General features: G+C 37.9%; 1 protein-coding gene and 1 long non-coding RNA gene across 3 annotated transcripts in view; one reads left to right on the plus strand and one right to left on the minus strand.

Annotated features, from left to right (window-relative positions):
• LOC136031922 (uncharacterized) overlaps positions 1–4,988 on the plus strand; it is a 29,575-nt gene extending 24,587 nt beyond the window's left edge. The window contains exon 3 of the long non-coding RNA XR_010618615.1: positions 2,856–4,988. This is a non-coding gene — a long non-coding RNA (uncharacterized LOC136031922). The remainder of the gene's footprint in view (positions 1–2,855) is intronic.
• Positions 1–24,280, minus strand: part of LOC136031921 (uncharacterized) — a 49,788-nt gene that overhangs the window by 8,698 nt on the left and 16,810 nt on the right. For both annotated transcript variants that reach the window (XM_065711912.1, XM_065711911.1), the window contains exon 2: positions 18,438–18,638. In XM_065711912.1, coding sequence (XP_065567984.1) covers positions 18,438–18,560 — 123 coding nt within the window. In that variant the 5' untranslated portion in view covers positions 18,561–18,638. The remainder of the gene's footprint in view (positions 1–18,437; positions 18,639–24,280) is intronic.

The raw sequence follows: 24,280 nt of genomic DNA on the forward strand, positions 1-24,280 counted from the left end.
ATTTAAGAATGGCTCCTGACACACAAGGACCGCTTAATTAGAATAATAAGTTTTTTATAAATTCACAAACACTTAGCGTACTGAGGTACTTGAGGTACTGAGAAGGGGTAACTCCCTTATATACGTAATAAAACCAAAAGAAAAATCTGAGAAAATTGCGGTTCAAATAGTTCGTAGTAACGAGCTGTAAGTAAGGAGCGATCGGGCTCAATAGTAACTGAAACTCTAAAAACCGGGATTTTGATATCAATAGATATACTAAAAGAATCGACTTTTAATCCTTATTTAAAATATATAAATTTCATTAAGTTTAGTCTTACCCATTAAAGGCTACGAGCATGAGAATAGTTTCCTGATTTTCGAAAGAAAGGGGGAAACACCCCCTCAAGTGATCATAATGAAAATCACACCATTTGATTCAACGTATCAGAGAACCCTACTGTGTAGATTTCAAGCTTCTATCTGCAAAAATGTGGAATTTGGTATTTTTTTTGCCAGAATAAAGATCACAGATGTGTGTTTATTTGTTGTTGTTTTTTCCAGGGGTGATCGTATCGACTCAGTGGTCCTAGAATACCGGAAGAGGGCTCATTAGAACGGAAATTAAAAGCTCTAGTGCCCTTTATAAGTGACCAAAAAATTGGAGGGGCAATTATGCCACCTCCCCCGAGACTTTTCCCCAAAATTGTCCAATCAAAATTTTGAAATAGCTATTTTGTCCTTCATCGTTGAAAGACCCAATAACTATTGCTAGGGGTATAATATGACCACTCTCCCAAAGCCCCAGGAGAAAGGTCTTAAAGATATAAAATTTGTCCACTGGCTATGCATAGTATTATATTGGGATGCATGAATACATTTTCAGGTGGGCGGGGTGGACGTCTTTTAAGTTTAATGTCTTTAAGCCTAGAGGATACTCACATGGGGAGAGGGTTTTTCCGTGGGCATGGGGTCAGATTTCCTTGTATTATTTCAAAAACGATCTGAAATTAAATAAAAAAAACTATTTTTTCAACTGAAAGTAAGAAGCAACATCGAAACTTGAAACGAACAGAAATTATTATGTATATGAAGGGTATTGCCTCCTCCTCAACACCTCGCTCTTTACACGCAAGTTTTGATTTTAAACCCAATTCTTTAAGAATGACTCCTGAAACACAAGGGTCATTAAATCAGAACAATAAGACGCTTTTTTAAGAAAGCTAAAAAACTTTAGCGTAAACAGCGAGGTGTTGAGGAGGCGGCAACCCCCTTCATATACGTAATAATTTATGTTTATCTTAAGTTTTAATGTTGTTCCTTACTTTCAATTGAAAAAGCTTGTTTTTTCATTTAAATTCAAAGTGAAGAATGTTCAGGAGAACAGCAATATAATTTTGGGAACTAAGATTAGAATATTAAAAGCAATGGCAATGATAGCAGTCAAGTGTGGTTCTGAGAAGGGTCAGTTTAAAAAGGTAGAGGAAGATGTGTTAGATGGTTTGCATATAATATTGTCAGTTAGAGATAATAAAGAGTTATTACTAAGATCGCAACTCTGGTACCCAGGGTTGGTGCTCAGTATTAACTAAAATCGGGACAGAATATTCCTAATTTTGGGATGCAAATGAATGTAAAGTCGGAATACCAGCTTGCTAATTTCGTTATCCTGGGAAATCAGAAAAGAAAAACAGCATCTCCATTTATGTAAAGTAGCAGTTGAATTATTGCAAATTCTGGTACCCGAAGGAATCCGAAGTTGGGATTGCAGCTTACTAATTCTGCTACTCTAGGAAAATAAAAAAAAGACGTCTCCCTTTACCTACAGTAGCAGTTGCAGTACTATAGATGCCTGGACCCCAAGAAATCTAAAGTCGGGATTGCAGCTTGCTCGGTACGCAAAGGAAAATGATAATTTTTTAGTACAGGACCTTTATCTCAAAAAAGGGTCGAACCCGGACAAAACTGCAATATAAACGAAAATGGTACCAAAATGATCAGAAAAATTCTATACAACATAGTAAAAGTCCCCATAAACCCGAGCGTGGCGAGTACCCGAAAAACAGGGGAAAAGGGAAAATATGCCAAGCATGCCCAGAAAATAGTTTGAAGTGAGTTATCTGGGGTTTTCACATACTCTGATTACGAAATTGACATCTAAAATTCAGTATAGAAAAAGAGTACTGCGGAAAACGGGGGAACAGGGGAAAGAGGTGAGAAAAGAGAAGAATACAGGGTATGGGTAGAAAGCGATTTGAAAGATATTTTTGGGGTATTCCTATCTGGTGATTGCGAAATTGAGAAATAAAATGATATAAAAAATCGATTAACATAAAACGGAGAAATGGGAGGGGGGAAAGGAAAAGGAAAATAAACAGGGTAGGGGTAAAAAGCATGTGGAAATGTGTTTTCTGCGGTTTTTCTATCTGCTGATTATAAAATTGACATCTAAAACAAAGTTCGACAACAAATACAGGAGATCTATGGAGGTTTGGCAACCCCATAGGTTCCGAAAAGGCAAAAAAAAAACTCGAGAAAGAAATACGGAAAGATACTTAAATTGCATTATTTCGTATCCCTCGCCATTATCAACAAGCGCGTGGGTTCGTCAACATAATCCTGTTCTAATTCGACATTCAGCAAGAGAAGCAAGGTAGACTAATCACCGGAATGACATCTGACGGAATGACATCTAGCGGCAGTGTTGCCAGATTGGCTTGTTTCACGCCCCAGTGGCTTATTTCTCTGGGCTGGGGCGGGCGGTTTTTTTTGCGGGCTTGGGGCGGGAAACTGGGCTTATTGTTTTTTAATTTGGCTTGTTTTGGGCTTTTTCTACTCCAAAGAATAATATTTTTGTTAAGAATTTTTTTTTTCAGGTTCTCATTCTTTTACAAAACTTTCGAGGAAAGAAAGCGAACGGATTTTTTGGAGTTTATGCTTTCAGAGACTTACAAGTGGTTTAACGTTAGTCCGCTACGAAGAGAGCCATATCAGCAAATGTTCAAGCTCCTAAACGATGAGAATACCCCGTTGAAAATTATTGCTCCTTCCAATACCCGTTGGCTGTCTCGATATAGAGCAGTCGTTCGCATACTCGAGCAGTATCCTGAGCTGACAGCACACTTTCGATTAGCGAAGGAAAAGGAACGTTGCTACACTGCCCGAATACTCCATGATATGTACCTCGATGAACGAAATAAGGCATATATTGTTTTCTCGAAGCCATTATTCGCCAAATTCCAGGGAGTTAACCTCCTCTTCCAACACCCTAACGCAGATTAGTTTCGTTTATTTGAAGAGCTAAAAAAGTTTGTATTAAGTCTTCTGCGGAGAATGTTGCAGACGTCTGCAGTGTCATTAACAGTGAATATGGACTTCAAAATTTATTGTCTTCCTGCAGCCCAGGTTGACTATGGATATGAGTTCCTTTTGGAGCTTGAAAGATCTAACCTGACCAGTCATCAAAAAGAAGAAGTAAAGTTGCGTTGCCTCAAATTTCTCAAGGCAGCTGCTAGAGCAGTTTTAAAGCGCTTGCCTCCAGCTGTTGATTCTCAGCTGAAACTGAAAGTGCTTTCTCCCACAATTTGTTTGTTGCAGTTACGTCCTCAATTTAGTGATTTGCCTTTGGATGCTATTCCAGTGCTTAATATTAGCGAGTTAGAGAGTCAGTGGAGAAGACTCTTGGTAGTTGACTGAGCATCCGTTTGTGGCAGAGAAATTCCGAGTGACTCTTGTGAGTTCTGGGTCAAGGTCCTGCACCATCTTGATCCAGTTGGTGTCCTTCCATTTCGTAACTTAACGAGGGGGGGGGGGCGTTGACCCTCCTCAGCCTGCCAATAAGCAATGCTGTAGTTGAAAGGTCATTTTCTATATTGGATATTGGGAAGAACAGACTTCGGAATCGAATGTTCTTGCCTTTTCTGAACTCAATAGTAGTCTTTCGGTTATGGTTGTCAGTGTGTGGTATTTGCTGTTCGCAGTTTGAGTCTACTAAAAAAATGTTGCAGTTCAACAGTGAAATCTATAGGCTTGGGGGTTTCGTTGCAACCACAGACGTGAATTTTAACAATAATTTTGAAGACACACTGGTATCACTATAGAATCGCAGAACTGGCTCTTTATTCGTTTTCTTTTCTTCTGATGCTGTTTTTATCCTGGTGTTCTCTTCTAACTTCTTGAGATGTAGATATACACTTAAAGAAAAATTATTTCCAACAAGAAAATACAGTGAAATTTCAACTGCTGAAACAAAAATAAAGTTTCTTGTTGAATTTTCAACAGAGGTTTAAAATCGAACAAATAAGGGTGATCTTCAACGATTTGTTAACTTTCCAACCACAAGCATTTAAAGTCCAGCAGAAGAATTTAATATTCCATGTTCTGTTAACTTTCCACCACCCAATTTTTGAAAGTCCAACCAATTAGTTTTAAAATTCCAGTGAAAGAATTTTATATTTCACACTTTGCTGACTCTCCGAAAAAAAAATGTTGAAAATCCAACGATAAAGCTCAATATTCTACGTTTTCTTGATTATTCTAGCAAATAATGTTGAAAATAAGATACGAAATTATTTTTAATAGGATTTTTTTTCAATTTGCACGTCAAGGTATGAGTTGGAATTGAATAAGAAACTATCGGCTTCTTTAAAAAGGAAAAACAAATGTCGGAATTATTCAGATTCTGTGAAATTCATATAAAAATGAGCTCCTTCAGTGGAGCCAAAACTAGGAATCTTCGGATTGGAGCCTGATTCGTAAAAAAATCGATTGATAAGCTAAACCAAAATGCTGTATTACATGATAATCAGCTTTTGATATGCATATTTTTCCTAAGGTGATGATGCTGAATTTCTAGCTTGCAGTTAGCTTTTTCAAATCAAAAGTTCCTCGTGTTCGTTGGTATTTCAGTTGTTGTAGCACATTTTTTTGTCAAAAGCTATACATTATATCTCATTTCTCAGAAATTATTTTAATTTTTCTTGTTTGAGGTATTAAGAAAATGTACCAAAAGTATTGAGAGCTTTTCAATAATTACGTTGACTCTCTTGAAGTTTTTTTTCCTTTGTGTTACATAATTTCAAGCTTCAATTATTTTCTTTTTTGCATTTTACCACTCTATCCAAAGAAGTAATTAAGCCTGTGTATTTCTAGTTATGATATTTTGATTATAATTCTGATTTGTTCACTAAAATTATTTTACTTATTGGAGAGATCTCATTGCGTTTTCTGTCACTCGTGAAGTTTTTTTGTTGTTGTATTACGATGTCAATGCACTAAGAATTAGCTGAGAGCCGCATCCTTTAAAACTAGGTGACAAGAAAAAAAGGTTTTCAGTGGAAAGTCTTAACGTCTTAAATAACCATAAAAGTTCAAAATATTTAGCTGCCACGTAGCTCAAGGTAGTTTTTAGATTATAATCTTCAAAATAGGCTTCTAAAGAGATAAACATAAAGAAAATATAATATTTAGTGACAATTTAAAAAAAAATTATCACTTATTAGGGCAGTAGGGCATGGAGAAGTGGCTTTATTTGTATAGGGCTATAGGTTTCAAAAGGGTATGGAGAGGCCGCAACTCTGTTGAAAGTTGTAAATTCGGAGGGAAAACTAAAACTCTAAGGAACAATAATATATTAGGATCTGCCTCAAGGGGCTGGTCTTTTGTCTTTTTTATTTAGCTTTCATCTAAAATAGCAGCAGTCACAATTAAATCGTCCACCTTTGATCCTAAGTCTGAACACATGTTCTTTGATTTCAAAAGTCTCCAGTTTGAGAATTCCATGGACGAATTCGTTTCCAAGTAAATAGTTTTACTTTCGCTCCATAAGTTTTTCAATGCAAAGGATTAGCGTCAGAAAAAAAAACATGAGTTCAAAATATTAAGCTGCATACAGCTTAAGGTAATTCTTTTATATTTCAAACTTAAAAACAGCAAAAATGTCAAGTATTCCCGTTTGCCGGGTCGGTTTATCCTTCTTCCCTGCGAATGTTGAGGGGAGATCAACAAAATTATGACTCTTCCTGAAGTTTAAAGAAAAAACGACGAGAATAGCTTTCGGACTGAAAATTCAGCATTAATGTTGCATCTTGATGTAGCATTCTCCGTGAAACAAGCTTTTGGACACGCTCACTATAAAGTGAAATCTCAAAAGTATATTATTTCGGTAAAAAATTTTTGGGGCTTGTTCTGGCTTGTTTTGAAAACCCCAGGGCGTTTTTCAGTTCGCTGACAATCTGGCAACACTGTCTAGTTTCTGAAATTCTTTTTTTTGTTTTTTTATTCAACGATTGCCTTCGAAAGTGCAACTTTTACGTATCATAGCTGAAGTTTTATACTGTGATCACTACCAAGCGGTTGTTTTATTTATGTTTAGTAATTCAAATGGTTGTAAGAAATGTCTGTGATTCAAGAAAGTAGAAGTTTGATACTTATGCAAGTTATTTTGTCCATAGGCCTACTTATTAGTCATTAGCAGGTGGCTCAGGAGTCAGGCCTCCCTTCCTCTTTTCCATTATTTCCTCCAGTTTTGTTCAGTTTTCGTGGTTCTCGTTTTCTTTCCTTCGTTTTAGGTGTCAGTTTTGTGATCAGCAGATAAGACAATCCCAGAAAACACACTTCAAACTGATTTCTGCCCCTGACTTCAACTGTCCCTTTTCTTCCCCTCTTTCCCCCTTTTCCCGTGTTATGGTGGGGTCCATGTTCTTTATTTCCTTTTAGATGTCAGTTTCGGGATCAGCAGATAGAAAGACCCCAGAAAACATATTTCAAAGTGCTTTCTACCCCTACCCTGTGTTTTTAAATTTTTTCGCCTCTTCCCCCTGTTCCCCCCATTTTCCGTTGTACTTTTATTCTATACTGAATTTTAGATGTCAGTTTCGTGATGAGCGTATGGGAAAACCCCAGAAAACTCACTTTGAACTATTTTCTGGGTATGTTCGGGAGTTTTCCCAATTTCCCCCGCATTTCCCCCTTTTCCTGTTTTTCGGGTACTCGCCCCAATTGGATTTATGGGGACTTTTAGTATGTTGTATATAATTTTTTTCTGATCATTTTGGTACCTTTTTCGTTTATATTGCAATTTAGTCCGAGTCAAACCCTAAAAGTCCTGGACAATTTAGGTTATATCATGTGATCTAATGTCTTCAAGACTAAGTTGTCGATTTTCTTAACCTACAAAATTAGCAATCCACATTCTCAATTTTAGAAACTTGTCAATTTCATTGGTACCAAACAGGGGCGGTTCTTGGGGTAAGCGAAGTCAGCGGTCGCATATGGCACCGAGTGACAGGAGAAGTCTTGAGCAAAGGGCGCCCTCTGTGGCAAAGCGTGTCAGAGACGCACTCTATGTCGGAGGAAGAGACCACCGCCGGGCGCCATGTGACTTAATCAAGACAAAAATTATAAGATAATTGCATAGCCTCCCAAACCGATTTATATCACCCAAAGAATGGTAGAATTTTTTAGCAATGAAATTGCCTCAACATGAACAATCCGTCTTGGCGCAACGCACGTCAGTTGCTAGTTATTTTATGGCACTAATTTCAAATTCTTCAAGGAGAGTCGTGTTTGCGTGGGGCAAGTGTACTGAAAAATCGAATGAAGCACTTCGATAATGCCGATGACTGTCATGGTTCTGGTCTGAACGCCGTTCCGATTCGCACCAGCTCACACAAAATTAACAGATATTATATCCCAGACACAACATTGATCGGTAACCACATTGAACTCAAGCGGACGGGGGGGGACTAGTGTAGAAACATTTTCTTGTAAAGCAAGTTTTTATTGTAATTAAACTGAAAAAATTGTTTAATCACACAAGAATAGGCATGTAACTATCAGTAATTTTATTTTGCAGTGTAAATCTAAAAAAAACTAGACCTTGACTTATGACCTTCGGCTTAATGATGTTAACGATTTATGCCGTATAGTTTTTATTTACTTCTGCCTTGTATGTTTTAAAGCATTGTTTCCCATAATATTTTATCAGAATATACACAGCTCCACATAATCATTTGACGGGGAAGTAAAATTAATGTGTGTGGGTTTGTGGGGGGGTGTTTGAAGCTTCAAAACGAGAATTTTAGCCCCTGTTTTTCTAAAAAAAGGGAAAAATTATGAGACGCAATTCAGGTCGTCGGTTACAATAGATAGTTCTAAAATGAGAACCGCGAATTTTTCAATCCTGAAGACTTAAAAAAAAAGTTCTCAATTACAAAAAAAATGAAACAAACCAATTTTAAAAGGGGTCTTATTTCTATTTTATTTAATTGTAAATGGAAATGTACAGGGATCAAAGAATTTGTTTATGTGTAGGCATATTTAATCTGGTAAATAAAAGTAAATGTTGTCACAAGAAATGAACAAGAGCAAAAAGCTCATATGGCACTTGTGACGAGGCGAGAAGAGCTAAGAGCCAAGAGATCATATGGTATGAGCTCTAACAAAATTCTATGAATCAATAGATTGATTTAAAAAGGAAAATAAGAGGCTTAATGCCGGTCAGGATTTGAAATAAGAGCTCTGAGTCATAGATTTCTTCCAAAAATCAAATTTCATTAAGATCCGATCATCTATTCGTAAGATAAAAATACCCCAGTTTTCACGTTTTCCAAGAATTCCGGTTTCCCCCTCTAACTCCCCCCAATGTCACGGGATCTGGTCGGAATTTAAAATTAGAACTTTACAGCACAAGATCCTTCTAAATATCAAATTTCATTATGATCTCGTCACCCTTTCGTAAGTTACAAATACTTCAATTTTCAAAATTACTCCCCCCCCCCAATTCCACCAAAGAGAGCAGACCCAGTCCGGTTATGTCAGTCACGTATCTTAGACAGGTTTCTATTCTTCCCATCCAGTTTCATCCTGATCTCACCGCTTTAAGTATTTTCTAAGATTTCCGGTCCCCCCAACTGCCCCCCCCCTTAATTACGCTTGATCCGGTTGAGAGATTTAAAATAAGAGGTCTGCGTTACGAGGTCCTTCTAAATATGAAGTTTCATGAAGATCCGATCACTCCTTCGTAAGTTAAAAATACCTCATTTTTTCTAATGTTTCAGAATTAACCCCTCTCCCAACTACCCCAAAGAAAGCGGATCCGTTCCGTTTATGTCAATCATGTATCTAGGACTTGTGCTTATTTTTCCCACCAAGTTTCATCCCGATCCCTCCACTCTAAGTGTTTTTCAAGCTTTAGGTTTCCCCCTCCCAACTCCCCCCCCCCCCCAATGTCACCAGCTTCGGTCGAGTTTAAAATAAAAGTTCTGAGCCACGATATCCTTCTAAATATCAAATTTCATTGAGATCCGATCACCCGTTCGTAAGTTAAAAATACCCCATTTTTTTCTAATTTTTCAGAAATAACCCCCCCCCCCCCAACTACTTCAAAGAGAGCGGATCCGTTCCGTTTATGTCAATCATGTATCTAGGATTTGTGTTTATTTTTCCCACAAAGTTTCATCCCGATCCCTCCACTCTAAGTATTTTCCAAGTTTTAGGTTCCCCCCTCCCAACTCCCCCCCCCCCCACTATGTCACCATAACCGGTCGAGATTTAAAATAAGAGCTCTAAGACACGATATCCTTCTAAACATCAAATTTCATTGAGATCCGATCACCCGTCCGTAAGTTAAAAATACCTCATTTTTCCTAATTTTTCAGAATTACCCCCCCCCCCCCCAACTACACCAAAGAGAGAGGATCCGTTCCGACTATGTCAATCATGTATCTGGGACTTGTGCTTATTTTTCCCATTAAGTTTCATCCCGATCCCTCTACTCTAAGTGTTTTCAAAGATTTTAGGTTTCCCCCTCCAACTCCCCCCAATGTCATCAGATCCGGTCGGGATTTGAAATAAGAGCTCTGCGACGCAATATCATTCCAAACATCAAATTTCACTAAGATCCCATCACCCGCTCATAAGTTAAAAATACTTCATTTTTTCTATTTTTTCCGAATTATCTGCCCCCCCCCCCCCTCCAGATGGTCAAATCGGGAAAACGACTATTTCTAATTTAATCTGGTCCAGTCCCTGATACGCTTGCCAAATTTCATCGTCCTAGCTTACCTGGAAGTGCCAAAAGTAGCAAAACCAGGACCGACAGACCAACAGACAGACCGACAGAATTTGCGATTGCTATATGTCACTTGGTTATTTACCAATTACCTTGGTAATTTAAAAATTAGACTAATTTTCGATTGTTTACACGCTGGATTTATCATTGACAAAGGGGGGAATGTTTCAACTCAATTGTGTTCCAAAAGAGTAAGAGTGTCAAAGTGAAACTTTTGCTAAGAGATATTGGTACTTGTCTATTATATAAAACACACTCGAGAAGTGGAATTTTGTCAATGCTGGTGAAAAAAAAAATACGATGAAAACAGAATACTTTATTAGCAAAATTGTTAAAACTACAACTTGAAAATATGCTCCCAGAACGCAGGAATATCCTCAAGAATCACGTTAAAATGAACTCAGTCTTCTGCCATTACTGCCGCCTGCCATATGCACTCTACTAAGTAAGAATGTAAAAGATGGCATGATGTACCTCGAAGCTGTTTGTTCCTCCACCTTGCGGAACCCCACATTCTCTATACTTTTTGGGTAGAGGCGCCGGTTTCTGGGTCGACAAAATTTATTTTTGTAGTTCATTTTCAAATGAGTGACACCTTCTTATTCCAGCTCAGTTGTGTTGTAGTCCTTCCAACAGTCTGGAATCATTCTTGATCCTGGCTCTATTTCAAGCTTAATTTGTTGGGTATTTGTGTATAAATTAGAACACACTCAATAAGTGAAGTTAGGTTCTTTCGTGGAACAAACTACGATGCAGGTACATTTTAATGAAATATTTTATATATGGAGGTGGTTAGGTTAAGTTAAATTAGATATTTCATATAATGCACCCCCCCCCCTAAGCTGCAAATATATAGCCTAAACTTTGGATAAAGCTAATGCAATAAAACAAAATATGATGAAATATAATGCTTTATTAGAAAAATTGTAAAATTACAACTTAGAATTGACGCCAACAACCCCTTATCGTGGAAAAATATAATATGCCTCTTTTTCAGTCTTTGGCAAATCCCAAATATTCATTTCAAAATCCATGTTTCAGACACTATCTTCTATCACGATGCGTAGCAAACTAATTTGAGTTTTGTCTTTGTATTTATTAAACCGGATTTTCTCAGCAAAATTCTCAAGTGTGTTCTGAATTGAATTGAATCAATTCAATAATGAACAACATAGTTTGTTTCACGAAAGAACCTAACTTCACTTTTTGAGTGTGTTCTGAATAATACACAAGTACCTTTTGATGGAGTAAAGTTTCTGCTAGTAAAGTTTTTAAAAGGTTAGCAAACTAACCGGTGTCCTCAAGAATCGCGTTAATAATGAACTTTTCTTTGTCTTTAATACGGTCAACCGACGCTGAAGCTCCCAATTTAATAGTTCACAAATGACCTTCACAATGTTGCTAATAAAGTATCCAATTTTCATCATATCTTATTGTCACCAAACTTCGCTTCTCGAGTGTGTTTTAAACTAATAGACAATTGCCGGGGTAATTTTTAACTAAATCGAAGGACACTATGTGCAATTGGCTAATAAAAAAAAGTGTATCAATATTACTTTTGGAATAGCGAAGGGTTTTAACTTGACTATTTTGAACAAAATGGCTAATTTTGATCTAATATCTTTGTACGAAGGTTAGCGAAAAGGGGCTTAGGTCTCAATCCCTTTGACTCTTTTAAGCACTAAAAATTTCAATTTTCAGATGAATGAGCACCTTTCGAAGTTTATATGAATGAAATGAAATCCTACTACTCTTTACTTATGCCGCGTTTCAAAAAATTTGTATTGAAAACTGCCTACACAAAGTTTTAATTGAATTCTGATAAAAGGATTTATTCTGGTACACAAAAATAGGCCGCAGTGAGTGGAGAGAAACAACACGCCCTATGGAAATAAAAATGCATATATCATTAGGTTGCAATAAAACGTACAGGCAAAAACAAATTTAATACTTTTTCTCTACAAAACATGATCAAATGGAAAAAATTCTTAGTGACTAAAAAGAAAGAAAAACACTTTGTAAGTATTAATTATTCGGTGTGGTATGAAAAAAAAATATAGAAACAGTGCAATTCATCCTTTCTTCTAATCTAAACAATTTACCAGCAAAGTTCTTATTGCACTTCAAAAATTTATACCTACTGAGTTTTTGAACTTGCTTTCAACTTAACTCTGTCCAAAATAATGGGAATAATTGAGGCACACAAGCATTCTACAGTTGAAAATTATCCCGACAGATTTAACTTCGGTAAAACGTTTGAGTAGATATAAGTATTAAGCAAAAAAACATGATTTACGAATGATGATGAGTCAGAAGAATTGTTTCCCTCCAAGGGCACAAGTTCTTCCACATTTCTGGCCTTCTCGAAATCTTTGCCTCCCAAGAAACGCTATCTCTCCTGAGGCAAAATTATGTAAACGTCCTCAAGTGGGACTTAGCTCTTCTGTTTATCCTCTTTCATAGGCAGCGCAACAGCGCAGCCTAAGAAGAGCAATGTGGGGACAATTTTATTACTTATTTATTTATTTTTTGGTTTATTTGTTTTAAAACCAGGGCACCTCATATCGAAGGGGTTGTCGTAGAAACTTCGAAAAGGGCTCTTTCGATTGGAAATTGAAAGGTGGTTCCTTTTTAATCGTCAAAAAGGATTGGGGGTCATCTAAAATACCACCCCCATCATTTACACTAACACATCTAATCGAAATTTTGAGATGGCCATTTTGTCAACATAGTTGAAAGGTCCGGAGATTATGTCTTTGGCGATGACATCCCCTACAGCCCTGGGGGCAAGGGGTATAAGCTATGCCCTGGGGACATATAAGGTTCATATAGAAAGGGTTATCGTATAAATTTTGGAGGGGCTCATAGAAGTTATGGTGCTCTTTTTAAGATTCAGCGTCATTTTAGGGTGGATACCCCCCACACCTCATATTTTCCCTAAATGTATCCGATAGAAATTTTGAGATGGTCATTTTGTTCAACGTAGTTGAAAGGTCTATAATTTATGTCTTTGAGGATGACACCCCCCCCCCCCACAGCCCTCAGGGAAAAGATTGTAAAATATACTCCGATGGCATATCGGCTAACATTTAAATGGAAAGCGTTGTCATAAAAACCCCAGAGGCGCTCATTTGATTTAAAATTATACATTCTAGTGTCCTTTCTATGAGCCAGAGGGATCGGAGGGCAGTCACCCTCCTAACCCCCCCCCCCCCTGCGTCGAATTTTCCACAAATGCATCAGATACAAATCTTGAGATCACCATTTCTTCAAAAACAGTCCAAACATCATGTAATAAGGCCAATGGGGTTGAGAGAATCCTCCAGAGTTTGTGGGCAAGGGTTGTAAGTTATGCCCCAGAAGAACATAATATTTTTACAGAAGGGGTGGTCTTGTGAACTTTAGAAAAGGCTCTGTCCAAGATCTCATGGGAAAGGTCTCTTAAAAGTGTTTGCTTGCTGGATAGCAATAGTGTTCCAGTGAGTGTGGATATAATAAATGGTTATTTTGCTTCAATTTGTAAAATTTATCCACCACCCCAAAATATGCCGGCCAAAAGTGCAGTGAGGGACATTCCTGTGATTGAAATACATCAGACCCAACTTAAACTGGAAAATCTTGACACAGATAAGTCAGTATACCCAGGTGATATCCCTACCAAATTGATTGTAAAATATACACAGTATTTAAGTGTACCTCTAACTGCTATTTGAAATACATCAGATCCAACTTAAACTGGAAAATCTTGACGCAGATAAGTCAGCATATCAAGGTGGTATCCTTACCAAGTTGATTGTGAAATGTGCCCAGTATTTAAGTGTACCTCTAATTGCTATTTTTAACCAATGTTTTGTAGATGGTACTTTTCCAGTGTGTTTTAAACGAGCTATTATATCGCCTATACCGAAAAATAGGACTCCAAAAGTTCCCTCTGACTTATGACCTATATCGAAAACCTTTATTTTCTCTAAAATTTTTGAAAGTTTTATTTTTTATTTCCTTTTTGACTATGTTCAAGATAAAATCACCCCTAATCTGTTTGGCTTTAGGCCGAATCATAGCACCATGTATTGCTTAATTTATATACTTGACACTGTTTTCAAACATCTTGAGCTAAATAGTTCCTATGTTAAGGCTGTTTTTGCTGATATTAGGTGCACCATACACGTATCAAGAGGTTCTCTATGCAGACCAAAGGATCGTTACGTTCGATTCCTAGGCATCTTGCTTGACGGAAATCTTCATGCATCATATTGACCTGATTGAAATGTAAGTCTCCAGGAGTCTTGGAATCCTTAGAAAGCTCAAATACATATTTCCAGGGTTAATTCTTAGAATCATGTTCTGCATCAATGCCGGGGATTGTCACCATTGTATTGTTTTTAGTAATGACAGTACTCTTGGCACAACTGGTAAAACCAGTCTGATCTTCGTTCAAAGATGATAGGCCTTTTTGAAAGAGTTATCCAGCGATTTGATGTAAATCATCTTGCCTTAAATGCCGGAAAGTCATGTTTTCTCATTTTTTCCAGAATCTCAAAGGCTTGCCCTGACTTAAATGAAATGCACGTATAAAAGAGGTTCTCTATGTAGACCTAAGGATCGTTACGTTCGATTCCTAGGCATCTTGCTTGACGGAAATCTTTCCTTCAGCATAATGTTGACCTGATTAAAATGAAAGTCTCCAGGAGTCTCGGAAGCCTTAGAAAGTTCAAATACATATTTCCAGGGCTAATTGTTAGAATCAAGTTCTGCAGCCTAGCTCAGTCTATATGTTTCATATTATTCTGTTATTTGGATGTCAACTTTTCCCTCGTCTCTGAAACCACTTTCAAAACTTTATGATAAAGCAAGGACGCTTATTCAGGAAACTAACCGATCTTCACTTAGACCCTTGCTGGATTTGAAATCTCTCTTTTTTCTTTCCTGGTTTTTGTTCGTTTTTTTTTTTTTTACAGTTGCACGGCCATCTTCCTGCTGTCCTATGTAATAATATGTCCTTTGTTTCTGATCAATCGACTTATCATCTCTGCGCTTCTAACAATTTACAGATTCTTCACACTCCATCAGTGATGTCTGACTTCAACACTCTGACAGCTTCCAACAGGATCTGGAACACACACCCAGAGTTTGCATGAAGCTACCTCTCGTTTGGTATGATCAAAAATTATGTTAGAGAACTTCTAGCAAGTACAAAAAAAAATTCTGGTTTCCCTTGGATTTGATGTCTCTGGATTGTGTTAATTGATATTTAAAATTTAAATGAGTTGGGATCAAATCATGTGCTACCCTTGTCTAGCTTGTCATTTTTGGGGTTATTAAGGTGGGCAACTGGATTTTACTTTGATTTTGTGTATATTTTTTGTGTTGGAATTTTCTCTCTCCTGTTCTTTCCCGGCCATGGAGCCTTATGGGGGAGGTTGTCTTGAAGTATTTTTTGTTTATGAAATTTCTTGTTAAATAAAGTACTCAGAACTCAGAGATCAATTTGAATCTTAAAAAGATTACCAGAACTTCTGACTACCAATCCAGTGGGCCCCTCCGAAGTCTATACGACCACCCTTTCTATAAAAACCTTATATGCCCCTAGGGTATAACTTGCAACCCATACCTGAGGTCGGCGGGGGAGGTCATCCTCAAAGACATAATTTTCGGACCTTTAAACTACGTTGAACAAAATGGCTATCTAAGAATTTTGATTGAATGTGTTCGGGAAAATGGTGGGCTTTTGAGGGGTTAGTTCCCCTCCAATCAGTTTTGACTATTAAAAGGGGAACTAGCCTTCAATCTCCAATCTCCCTTCAATCTCCAACCAAATGGGCCTTTTTCGAAGTTCCTATGACGACAAATGGCCATGTAAAAATTTCTATAAGTTGCATTTAGCGAAAACACGAGGCTGGGGAAAATATCCATCCTCCGATTATTCTGAACCTTTAAAGGGGCACTAGAAATTCTTATCACCAATCCAATGAACTACCTCCTAAGTTTATACAATCACCCTATAAACACTCTATGGCACCCCATATAAGCCTTATATGCCCCCAGGGCATAACTCGCAACCTTGCCCTGAGGGCTGGGAGGTTAACTAAACCACCTCCACGCCCGCCATTTTCCCAAAAACATCCATTCAAAATTTTGAGATAGCAATTTTAGGATAGCATCGAGGATAGCTGAGGATAGCATCCTCAGACATAATTGCCGGAACTTTCGACCACATTGAATAAAATTGCTATCTCAAAATTTTGAATGGATGTTTTTGGGAAAATGGCGGGCGTGGAGGTGGTTTAGTTAACCTCCAATGACTTTCGACTATTAAAAAGGGCACTAACCCTTTCAATTCACAATCGAATGAGCCCTTTTCGAAGTTTCTACGAACAACAAATGGCCATCTCAAAAATTTCTATCAGATTCATTTGGGGAAAATACGACGGAGGCGATATCCACCCTCCCATCACTCAAAAAAGGCACTAAAACATCTGATCAGTAATCCAGTCAGTCCCCTTTGAACTTTATACGATCACCCTTTCTACGCTAACCTTATATGCCCCCCGGGGCATAGCTTACAACACTTGCCCTAAGGGCTGTAGGGGGGTTGTCATCCCCAAATACGTAATTTTCCGACCTTTCACCTACTTTGAACTAAATATCTATCTCAAAATTTTGATTGGATGTTTTTGGGGAAATGGTGGGCGTGGGAGGAGGGTTTGTTGCTCTTCAATCACTTTCGACAATTAAAAAGGCACTAACCCTTTCAATTTCCAATCGAGTGAGCTCTTTTTGAAGTTTTTACGAAAACAAATGGTCATCTCAGTATTCCTATCAGACACATTTCGGGAAAATACAAGGTGTGGGGGGTATACAACCTCCGATCACTCTGAATCTCAAAAAAGGCACTAAAACATCTGATTAGTAATCCAGTCAGCCCCTTTTGAACTTTAAGCGATCACCCTTTCTACGCAAACCTTATATGCCCCCCGGGGAATAACTTACGACCCTTGCCCTAAGGGCTGTAGGGGGTTGTCATCCTCAAATATATAATTTTCCGACCTTTCACCTACTTTGAACTAAATAGCTATCTCAAAATTTTGATTGGATGAGTTTGGGGAAACGGTGGGCGTGGGAGGGGGGTTAGGTGCTCTTCAATCACTTTCGATAAATAAAAAGGCACTAACCCTTTCAATTTCCAATCGAGTGAGCCCTTTTTGAAGTATCTACGAAAACAAATGGTCATCTCAGAATTTCTATCAGATACATTTCGGGAAAATACAATGTGTGGGGGAGTATCCAACCCCCGATCACTCTGAATCTCAAAAAGGGCCCTAAAACGTCTGATTAGCAGTCCAATTAGCCCCTTCCGAACGTTATACGATTACCCTTTCTATATACACATTATGTGCCCCCAGGCCATAACGTACCACCCTTGCCCTGAGGGCTCTAGGGGAATTTTCATCCTCAAACACATTATTTCCTGAACTTTCAACTACGTTGAATAAAATGGCTATCTCAAAATGTAAATTGAATGTGTTTGGAGAAATGGTGGGCGTGCAAGGGGTGTTAATTACATGTTAATTAAAAAAAAAAAAACGGCACTAGTCCTTTCAATTTCCAATCGAATGAGCCCTTTTTGAAGCTTCTATGACAACTCCTGCGATACGAAGTGCATGTCTAAAAAAAAATAATAATAATACATTGTGCCCACATTGCTCTTTATTTAGGCAGCGCTACTGCGCTGCCTATGATAAAAATGTCGGTGTAAAGCAAATGTTTGTCTATAAGGCCATCTACAAAAAGCTGTTGTCTGATCTCGACTAAAATTGGAAGAAATTGAGAGGCTACTTATGGACTTCAGGTACGAAAAACCAGATATACCTATTTCGGGGATGACAAGCGGGGATCCCATATTTATTGCAATGTTTACTTTTAAATTTGTTCAACAGAAAATTTTTGACAAATACTTTATTCCATGAGAATTAAACAGAAATAATTCAACGGAGAAGTGGTTGTTTATGTTCTCGGACTTGGCTGAACAAGCACTAGACTTCTGGGAGGGCTTTCAAGTTGATGAATTGAACACTTCAGCAGCAGAGCCTCTTCTTTTAAATATTATACTTTTAGTATTTTGAGAGTTTTTTTTTTCTTTAGTTTTTAATTCAAGGATGTAAGAACCATTGAAAATTTCTGACACACTGAGAAGGGGCATTGCGGGTTCGCAGTTATTATAACCCAAAATATTGAGATGCCAGTGTTAGATAGGACAGGAAGACTAAACTCATGGGTTTTATCCGGTTCTAGAAAAAGTGTCGCATATAGCTATTGTTAATTTTATTCTCACCCGTGAATAGCTTATACACAGTGCTAAATATTTTAATATTTGTAGAGATCTTACCTCAATATTCAAAATATTTGCGCCAGAAATAATCAATTTAAAAGTGCAAGGATCATCTCTTGCGTCCTCCAAAAAATACCCTCCTTCCTCTTTCTCTGTGCTTCTTCCTTGACTTACTGACATGTTAAAGTTGAATTATCTTACTTATTGCCCAATTTTCCTTCATAGAGTTTCACAAACTCTAGTTTCGAAGCAAAATAACTGAAAAAAGAAAGTATGAAACTATACATAAATTTTAAGAAGCTTGGAGGAGGCACAAGATGATAGATACGTCTTTGTATTCTATCTCCAATGTAAAATTTCTACCGATGTAGCCTTTTGGGGAGGAGGGTAAATGCGCTTTTTGTGTGTCTTGTTTAAATGTATTGTTCAATAAATTAACTCTGAACACTACAACCTTTGGTTATCTTTCAGGAGATTTTCTCTTATGCAGAGAGTACGCTAAAATATTTCTTTTTTTTTACCAAGGGATGGGAAGGAAATGTAATGCACAATAATTAAAAAGAGATTGCTACTATTATTTCTACCGCAAAATACTTGCATTACTAAGTCCCTTGAGGTCAACACATTGGTGGGTAGGCCTATTTCATTCAAACACCACCCAAAGATTCCCAAAGATTGTTACAGCTTAGAGAATTTATAGACCCATTCCAGTATGAATTAGGGCATTCACCGTTTTTCTTAACATCTTCAAACCATTCTGTTCATATAGGTGGCAATAGACACCTCATGGGGTTTTGATATAACTAAGAGAAACAAGAGCTAAGAGCTCATATGGCACTTGTGACGAGATTGATTTAAAAGGAAAATCAGAGGCTTAATGCCGGTCGGGATTTAAAATAAGAGTTCTAAGTCACGAGGTCCTTAAGATCCGATCACTCACTCGTAAGTTAAAACTACCTCAATTTTCCTAATTTTTCCTCTCTCTTCAACCCCCAGATGGTAGAATCGGGGAAAACGACTTTATCAAGTCAATTTGTGCACCTCCCCGACACGCCTACCAATTTTCATCGTCCTAGCACATCCAGAAGCACCAAACTGGCCAAAGCGCCGAACCCCAGCACCTAACTCTCCCAAAGAGTCCAGTCCAGTTATGTAAATCATGTATCTACGACATTTATAAGCGTTTTCAAGACTTCCGGTTTCCCCCTCCATTTCCCCCCAATGTCAACAGATCTGGTCGGGATTTGAATTAAGAGCTCTGAGACATGAGTTCCTTCTAAATATCAAATTTCATTAGGATCCGGTCACCGGTTCTTAAGTTAAAAATACCTCAGTTTTTCTAATTTTTCCAAATTAACAACCCCCAGCTCCCCAAAAGAGAATGGATCCGTACCAATTATGTCATTCTCGTATCTATAACTTGTGCTTATTCTTCCCATCAAGTTTAATCCAGATCTCTCCACTCTAAGCGTTTTCCAAGATTTTCGGTTTCCAAGATTTCTGCTTCCCCCCTCCAACCCTCTATGTCCCCGGATCCAATTCGAACTGAAAATAGATCATCTGAGACATAAGATTCTTCTATATATCAAGTTTCATCAAGATCCGATCACCTGTTCGTAAGATACCTAGATTTTGACGTTTTCCAAGAATTCCGGTTTCCCCCTCCAACTCCCTTCAATGTCACCAGATCTGATCGGGATTTAAAATGAGAGTTCTAAAGCACAAGATCCTTCTAGATATCAAATTTCATTAAGATCTGATCACCCGTTCGTAAGTTACAAATACCTTTTTTCTAATTTTTCCAAATCACCCCCCCCCCCAACTCCACCAAAGAGAGCGGATCCGGTCCGGTTATGTCAGTCACCTATCTTGGACTTGTGTTTATTCTTTCCACTAAGCTTCATCCTGATCTCTCCGCTTTAAGCGTTTTCCAATATTTCCGGTCCTTACCCCCTAATGACACTGGATCTGGTCGGGATTTAAAATAAGAGATCTGAGTTTAGAAGACCTTCTAAATATAAAATTTCATTAAGATACGATCATTCTTTCGTAAGTTAAAAATACCTCATTTTTTTCTAATTTTTTAGAATTGACCTTCCCCAAAGAGACTCTCCCAAAGAGAGCAGATCCGTTAAGGTTATGTCAATCCCGTATCTAGGACTTGTGCTTAATGTTCACTATGTCAATGTTCAATTTAAAAATTTAACAATAGGTCCAGCTTTCTCCCTACTTTTTGTCAATTACCCTTTAGGCCTAAAATAATCCATTTGCACAGTTTTGGATGAAATTTTACTGCGATCCGCATTTCAACAAGATATAACATGTTCACCCTTTTTACTATCATTCAATGATACACTTTTTCATTTGAAATTAATCACCAAGTCGGCTGAGGTACATCCTCCAAAATATCTTTTGAAAAACCTAAAATAAAACAGCACAAAATAACACTAAAATCCTCCGAATACCAAACAAACGCTTTGTGGTAACGAAACGTAAGTAAGGAGCGACTGGAACGAATAGTCGATAAAACTCTAAAAATGAATAAAGGGGTGTTTCGAGGAACAATTAATACACCAAAAGAGTCGGCTTTTTATGCTGATTCAATAATACAATATTCTTTAAGCCTAAATTTACCAATCAAAAGGTAAGAACCTGAAAAATTTGCCTGATTTTTTAGAAAGCGGAAAACAACCCCAAAAGGACAAGTGATCTTGATGAGTAATATCAACTATCAAATTCTGCATACCGGAAGACCTGATTACCAAGTTTTCAAACTCCTATCAACAAAACGACGGATTTTTTTCCCCTAGGAGAAAGATCACGGGTGCGTGTTAATTAATTGGGAAAATAGCGTTTTCAGCCATTTTGTGGCACCAAACTACTATTTTGCTCAGCCCAAAGAGAACCAAAAAGATGAGACCTCTAGGGACGAAAGCTCTCCTCGCACTGAGGAGATGATAGTTGATTGGGAAGTGGATTAATACTTAGTTTTCAAAGGCAAATGCACTACTGAGCTCTTTTCTCGAAGCATTGGTGTGCAAAAGTTAGATTATGATTTAAAGAGTCAGATTTGAGGGGTGGTGGTCCTCCCAAACAAAGGTTAATCCTGGATATGCAACGAATAAAGAATAGAAATTAAATGAAAAGAGCAAGTATTCTCAAATGAAAGTGAATAACAACATTAAAACTCAACAGAAACGGAAATGACCCCGAATATCATGGGGGCAGTGCCCTCCTTGGTCTCCCATTTATAACACAAAAGCTTGGTTTTGTGTCCCAATCCTTCAAGAACATTTGCTCAAACCAAAGGTCCCTTTAATTGAAATAAAAAGGGTTTTTAAACAACTATAAAACTAAAGCACAAAGAGCGGGAGGTTCAGGAAGGGGCTGACGCCTGATATACACGATAATTTCTGTTCGTTTGAAGTCTTATTCATTTAAAACTTGTCTTTTCTTATCTAATGTATACAAAGTATACTTTTGTTTTAAGATTAATTAGTTCTTATATATGATATTGGCAATTTTTTATCCCTTTCTTTGTGAATTCCTTGTATTTCCTAATTAAAATGACTGCCTGGAATTTTCGACGCTAGTTTGAACTTTAAGGGACATTATTTTGGGGCTCAAATGGCCCACTTTTTGCTTTGCGGGACGGAGAATTTTTTTCCGAGAAGCGCAAAAGGGTATAAACAACATTTTTTTTTCCGTTTCCTCCTTAGGCCTATCGTCCGACAGACTTTGCTTCTAGTTTAGATTTCATCCCCTCCCTCACACACACCCGCAAAGTAGGGGTATTACAGTCCCCCAACATTAAATCGATATTTTACGTTTACTGCACAACGGCACAATTTCAATAGCCTACACCTGTTATTTACTTATTCAAATAGTTATAAAATTACACTCAAGTTATTGCAAAGAAATCAAAGATTAGAGGAATCTTCCATTTAAGAATACGAGTTTATCTAAAATTCAACGTTTGAAGAAAAAACGTTAAATTCTAGTTCATTGACTTCTTGCTATCTCAGAAAGGGTTTAGGTTAGGAAAATGAAACTTTCAGGGATGAACCTATAGACTAAAGTATATCCTGGGAAGGTATTTTGAAGCAACTACCTCCACTCCTTCTCCCTCTAGAGGGCCCTGACCTTTGATGACATTTTAAAATATGTGTGTTATTAAAGTGAAACCTTGCAAAATAGATCTTCTGCTTAATTGAAGTACAACAAAATTGTTTTCGGCTTCATAACTTTGCTCAATTCCATTTTATAAGGTTTTAAAGATATACAAATATATTTATCCCTTATTTTTGATGAAATTGCACAGCGAGATTGTCGATAATTCGCCTCTTGCTTTATGGCATCTTCGAGCTAAGAACAAATCTTCCAATGGTCCGCCCTGCATGCCAGAAAAAGACTGGTGCGACTACTTCAGAGACCAATTTTCAGCCCCTAATTCCTACCTAGATAACACCTTTTGCCAGGCCCTCGAAAAGGAGCTTCAGTTTGCAGTTAAAGATATTGATGTCCTGGTCACTCCGTCCTTGGTGCGTTCCAAAATTGATAAGTTAAAAAAAAAAGAAATCTAAGGGCATCGATGGTATATCTGGTACCCATTTAAGCTTTGCCAGCAATCTTCTCCTAGAGCACCTTTCTCTGCTATTTCAAATTATTTTCATTACTGGCATCGTTCCAGACAGCTTTGGTGTTGGATTGGTCCATCCTATTCTCAAAAAAGGTAAACCAGCGGACCAGTGCGCTTCATATCGTCCGATCACTGTTTCAACTACTTTTTGTAAGCTATTTGAATCCCTTATTTTTGATGAAATTGCACTTCGATGCACTACTCCGGAAGGCCAGTTCGGGTTCAAAAAGCACTCAGGACGGGAACACGTTCACAGCGTTCTTGAAAATCTTCTTATAGATGCAGATAAAAATGGTGATCTTCTCGTCTTTGGAGCACTTGATGTTAGTAGAGCCTTCGATTCTGGCATCCATGGCCATATCCTGCTCAAAGCCCTTCAGCGAGGTGTTTCCTCTTGCATCCTTTCCCCTGTTTACAGTATGTACAACAAGCTCTCGGCTGTTATCCTGATCCCCTCTCCGTCCGGCACTTTTCCTTCTAAAGAAATGCTGAGTGTCAAGAAAGGCGTACGTCAAGGTGGCAAAACTTCTCCATCACTGTTTAATAACGCTATTATCGAAGCACAGCAAGTAATAAAGCCGTCTTGCTTTTTCCGTGGGATTAATCTTTCGCTGCTGAATTTTGCTGATGACATTCTTCATGTTTATCGTTCGATACTTTATTCCAACAAAATTACGACTCACTTGCAACGGCATACAAGCAGATTGGACTTTCCTTCAACGAATCTAAAACAGAACTTCTTTTCTTCAATGGTTCAAAAAATGAGCTTTCAATTAACCTCTCCGTTAAAATTGGCGACACTGTGATTAAGCCCTGTGAGTCCCTTACGTATCTTGGCCTTCCTATTTCTTCTACACTGAAGGACACACGCTCAGTACTGACAAACCACCTCTGTTCCCGTCTACGAGCGTCTTACGGATTACTTGTCGCCAGTAAGTATCGTTTCAACCGTCTTCTCCTTGCCCGGCTATACAATGCTTTTACTACCCCCCATCTGCTTGCTCTGGTTTCCTTCTGGAAGATATTCACAGCTAAAGAAAAGAAAGCCATTTGCAGCGCATTTTACAGATATGCTAAGTTTCTCCTGCGTTTCCCTTTGTGGTACAGCAATGGCGACATCTCTAGGAAATATAAGGTCACCAACCCTTCCATGGTCATAGAGAGAAGAATCTCCAAATTCAGTAGCAATGTTTTAAGAGCCAACCACCCCTGGACTAGTGTTATTTTATAATATTTGTAGTGGAAGTGTATTTAAATTTTT

Source organism: Artemia franciscana, chromosome 10 (genome assembly GCF_032884065.1).
Source record: "Artemia franciscana chromosome 10, ASM3288406v1, whole genome shotgun sequence".
Classification (NCBI taxonomy): Eukaryota; Metazoa; Arthropoda; class Branchiopoda; order Anostraca; family Artemiidae; genus Artemia; species Artemia franciscana.